We start from the raw sequence: 5584 nt of genomic DNA on the forward strand, positions 1-5584 counted from the left end.
GTCTCCTAAGCATCTTTGTCGCTCTTCCTTGGCACTCTTTCTAGAGCAGTGGGTCTCAATTTTTCTAATGCCGTAACCCCTTAATACAGTTCTTCCTGTTGGTGACCCCCAACCATAAGACTAGCGCCAATTCTCCCAACAGAGCTTTAAGCTGATTGGCAGGAAGGTCAGAGGGATACCCCCACTGTAAACGCCTGATTGGTCGGATTGTAAAGATATGTCCCAAGGCGCCAGAATAGAAGCTTTAGTTCCTAACACCAAGAAAAATTTGTCTTTTCCCCTGGTCTTAGGCAACCCCTTGAAATGGTCGCTCAACCCCCAAAGAGGTCCCGACTCCCGACCCCCTGGTTGAGAATCACTGTTCTAGAGTCTCAATATCTGTTTTACGTTGTGGAGACCAAAACTGGATGCAGTATTCCAAGTGTGGCCTTACCAAAGGATTATAAAGTGGCATTAACACTTCAGGTGATCTTGATTCTATCCCTCTGTTAATGCAGCCTAGAACTGTGTTGGCTTTTTTGGCAACTTCTGTACCCTGCTGGCTCATATTTTATTTGTTTTCATTTTATTTGTCAAACATGTATAGGATAGTAGTAGTTTGTATAAACATAAATAAAATGATACGTATAAAAGAGGACAATGTCAATTTTAAGTGATTGTCCACTACTACTCTACTAGGACTTAAGGGATTGTTCACAAGGACTCTCCCAGTTAACTATACTGCTCAAAAAAAAATAAAGGGAACACTTAAATAACACGTCCTAGATCTGAATGAAATATTCTCATTGAATACTTTGTTCTGTACAAAGTTGAAATTGACTGTCAACCAGTGTTGCTTCCTAAGTGGACAGTTTGATTTCACAGAAGTTTGATTTACTTGGAGTTATATTCTGTTGTTTAAGTGTTCCCTTTATTTTTTTGAGCAGTGTACCAAGGTACCATGTACTGCACTTGTGCATTTTGTTTTTCTTGCCTCAATGTAGAAACTTTACTTTTTTTCACCATTGAATCCGAAATGCATTTCAACTTTTTTCACCACTGAATTTAACAACGCAATGATAATTACGCGACTTGATGTTTAAGAGGGGCGTTGGCGCGATTCACGATAAGGGATCTAAATGAGCCTGACATTAATCCGAATCAACTGCAGGCATTTTCAACATAGTAACATAGAAGATTGACGGCAGAAAAGGACCTCATGGTCCATCTAGTCTGCCCTTATACTATTTTCTTGTATTTTATCTGAGGATGGATATATGTTTATCCCAGGCATGTTTAATTACTGTGGATTTACCAACTACGTCTGCTGGAAGTTTATTCCAAGCATCTGCTACTCTTTCAATAAAATAATATTTTCTCACGTTGCTTCTGATCTTTCCCCAAAAAAACCTCAGATTGTACCCCATTGTTCTTGTGGTCACTTTCCTACCCCCCCCCCCCCCCAAGGAAAGCCATGCCATCCCAGGTACTCTCCCGGATTGGACGCGGGGTTTTGCCGGGCGCCTACTACCAATTTGGCGGCGGCATTGCCCGTGCGCGTTCCGAGCTTGTATCGTTGCCGCCTTCAGCGTTCCAAAGACGGAGGGGAGGAGAAGGCAGAAGTTTGGTTCTGCTTACCTGCCGGAAAGTCTCTTTCCACGGGGGGGTTCGGAAGCTCTTGTAAAGAGCCTGATGCCGCGGCATCAAGCCCGCCATGGCTACTCCACTCCCGCGGCAAAACAAACCTGGGCGGGACCAGCCGTTGGATTTACATGCTACTTCCATTCGCCCAAAAATGAAGCATGCCGGGAAATGGAGTCAGGCGAAGAATCTTCGGCGCCCGTTGCACGACGGGACTCCCTGCCTTTGCTAATGCGGTCACAATGTTTCTGGTGCATGATGGGAATTAGTTTAGTTTATTTAGATTTGTATGCCGCCCCTCTCCGAAGACTTAGAGTTCGCCTAGATGCGAATGTTATTAGTTTGCAAGGAGAAAGGGCCGCAAAATAATGTATCCCCACCCCCCAAGCCTGTGTTAGATTGTTGTCTCTTTGCTCCCTCCTACTTATCCTCCACTTTTAAGTCTCTCTTCCCTTCTTCCTTCTCTTGGGAGAAAAAAAGAGATACTGTCAGGCCATTTGTGGTACCAATAGATGCAGGCTCTGGTAATACTTTTTGATTATATACCATTAAATCAATGTCAACTTTTAGGCTAGTGATGCCACCCACAACATGCTAACTCATGGCATTGTTATAGGTGGCATTCAACATAAGCCTAAGAGTTGGATGGATGGATTTATTTATTTACTGTAGTTTTTAATTTATTTTGTCCAATACACAATACACATTGAAGAGAATAGACAAGTAGTAATATATATAAACAAAAGGATAGAAGAAAAGATATAAAAATAGGGGAGAAGATATATGAAAGGAAGAAAAGATATATGAGATAAAGGAGACGAGGGAGGGAGGGAGGGAGGGAGGGATGGATAGATAGATAGATAGATAGATAGATAGATAGATAGATAGATAGATAGATAGATAGATAGATAGATGATAGACACACTCAGTCATTTTATCATCTGGACCAACAGTTAAATCACAAGTGCTGATTGTTTGGCTGGTATTGGCCTTCATGCATATCAAATTTTTCCCAAGGTTCTTATTTAGATTTTTATCCTGGCTTTTGGGGTTTTTTTATCTTGCCTTTTTATTCTGACTTATCCTCTTATTTTGATCCTTATCCTCTTTTTTATCCTGCCTTATCCTCTCATTTTGGTCAATTTAAGGCAGTGAATCCAGGTAGTCCTCAACTTACAACAGTTCATTTAATGACCATTCACAGTTACAACAGCACTTTCAACCGTTGCAGCATCCCCAAGGTCACTTGATCAAAATCTAGATGCTTGGCAGTTGTTTGGTTATTATGACAGTTGCAGTGTTCTGGGATCATGTGATCACCTTTTGCAACTTTTTGATGAGCAAAATCAGTGGGGAATACAGATTCATTTAATGTGTTACTAACTTAACAACTGCTATCATTCACTTAACAACGGTGACCAGAAAGGTAAAATGAAGCAAAATTCACTTAACAAATGTCTTGCTTAACAACATGAATTTTAGGCTAAATTGTGGTTGTAAGTCGAGGACTACCTGTGTACCTATTACTCCTGCTTCCTATTTTGCCTTCAGTAAGTGGGCTGAGAAGGAGTGACACATCCAAAATCACCTGGAGGACTTTCAAGCCCAAGGGAGGGCTAGAATTGACTGTTTCCTGTTTTCCAAGCCAACATCTTAAACTCTATTTTTTAAAACATTTTAAAAATATAATTCCATCTTCAATTAAACTGTTGTCTGGGTACAGATACCTTTCTAAAATTATAATCAAAATGTACAACAATATCCATTACATTAACACTGATTCTATAATATAAAAATATTACACATAATCGTAATATTTCTTTCTTTTAACATATCATCTTTATTTCACTAATCTTTTTCTTTTGTTACCCAGTTTCTAACTTCCGGTTTTGTTATGTAACTGTTGATAAAATAAGTCCCATGTTCTGCAACCCAACAAGATCGATACAGACTTCAGAAGATAATCAGAACTGCAGAAAAAACAATTGCTGCCAACCTGCCTTCCATCGAGGATCTTTATACTGCACGAGTCAAAAAGAGGGCGGTGAAAATATTTGCTGACCCCTTGAATCCTGGACACAAACTGTTTCAACTCCTACCCTCAAAATGTCCCTATAGAGCACTGCACACCAAAACATCTAGACAGAATAACAGTTTTTCCCCAAATGCCATCACTCTGCTAAACAAATAATTCCCTCAACACTGTGAAACTATTCACTAAGTCTGCATTGCTATTACTATTAGTTTTTCTCATTGTTCCTATCACCCAACTCTTCCCACTTATGATTGTATGAATGTGTCTTGTTGCTTGTATCCTTAAGATTTCCATTGTTTTCGATCAGGAAAGCATTGATAGAAATATGGAACGAAATAAAGAAAAATCATTTTTTACTAATGCCAGAATGGGTATCACCCATTGAAGCGATTATACACCCGAATCTTAAAGAAAAAGCTAAGAATTGGAAATACAGGGATTTATTAGATGATAAATTTAAATTAAGAACAAAACAAGAATTATATGACTTAGGTATTGACTTGGACTGGTGGCAATATATACAGATTAGTTCGAGATATCAAACAGATGTAAAGACTTATATCTTTAAAAAAGAAAATAACGCACTGAGTAAATTATTATTTCAAAATTATCCAAAATTAATTGGAAATGTGTACAAATACTTATTAAATTATAGAACGATAGGCTGGATATTGAAAGACAATATGATCAGTTGGTGCAAAAATTTAGGCAAAGAGATAGATTTAGATACATGGGAAAAAGTATGGATGTATAATTGGAAAATAACAAAATCGATTTCCTTTAAAGAAAATCAAATTAAGATGTTTTATAGATGGCATCTTCCACCATATAGAATTTCTAAAATGTTTCCGTCTGTATCACCTATATGTTGGAAATGTAAAAAAGAAATTGGTACATATTATCATGCGTGGTGGACATGTCCTGAGACAAAAATATTTTGGAACAAAGTAGAGAACTGGATAATGAAATAACAAAGGAGAAGATTAAAAAATCTCCTGAACTGTTTTTATTGGGTATTTCAAATATAAAGTATAAAAAAGAAATTTATTATCTAATAATACATATATTGGTTGCGGCACGAATAGTATTCGCACAGAAATGGAAAGAAAATACAATACCAAAAGATACTGAAGTATTTAAAAAAATTATAGAATGTGCAGAATTAGATATGATGACTAAACGTTTAAATAATCAAACTGAAACAGAATATTATAAAATATGGGATAAAGTATATGACTGGTGGAATTTTAAAAATGGTACTAATAATTAACCACAATATAGAATAGTATTACTAATAACTTTCTTCTCTTATTTTTCCTGTTTGTATAAGCACAGAACATTTTAAAATATAAAAAAGTTTAATTAGTAAGTTTAATACTGAAAATATAGAGTTAAAATTAACAAGAATGTAACTCACATGTATGACATTTCTGCTTTGATCTGAATATAGTTAGGATTTTTTATATTTTTGTATTAGTTAGACTTCTACGACAAGAGGAGCAATGGTAGCTCCTTAAATGTTTATTGTTGTATGTCTTTGTTTGTCTTTTTAAAAAATTCAATAATTTTTTTTTTAAGATTTCCATTGTTTTCTGATTGCTTATTTGTACCTTATGACAATCATTAAATGTTGTACCTCATGATTCTTGACAAAAGTATCACACTTGGACAATAAAAAAGTCTATTTTATTCTGTCATATAACATTCAGTTTGTTAATTGCTAGCATTAATTTATTCATTTCTGCACATTCTAATATTCTCCTGATCACATTCTCATTTTTAATTTTTATTTATTTATTTTGTCCAATTTTATGCAACTACAACTCTAGCAGCATCCTTAAACTATATTTCTTATGACACATTTCCCCTTTTGCAGGAATGGAGGATGGAAAAACAGTCTACAACTTCTCGGATTTACTTCTAACCGGA

At 36.3% G+C, this 5584-nt stretch overlaps 1 protein-coding gene across 1 annotated transcript in view; it reads right to left on the bottom strand.

The window, feature by feature from the left end:
* Positions 1 to 1788, bottom strand: part of RPAIN (RPA interacting protein) — a 29501-nt gene extending 27713 nt beyond the window's left edge. The window contains exon 1 of the mRNA XM_070735173.1: positions 1618 to 1788. Coding sequence (XP_070591274.1) covers positions 1618 to 1764 — 147 coding nt within the window. The 5' untranslated portion in view covers positions 1765 to 1788. The remainder of the gene's footprint in view (positions 1 to 1617) is intronic.
* Positions 1789 to 5584: the final 3796 nt, after the last annotated feature.

The sequence above is a fragment of the Erythrolamprus reginae genome, chromosome 1 (genome assembly GCF_031021105.1).
Source record: "Erythrolamprus reginae isolate rEryReg1 chromosome 1, rEryReg1.hap1, whole genome shotgun sequence".
NCBI classification, from domain to species: Eukaryota; Metazoa; Chordata; class Lepidosauria; order Squamata; family Dipsadidae; genus Erythrolamprus; species Erythrolamprus reginae.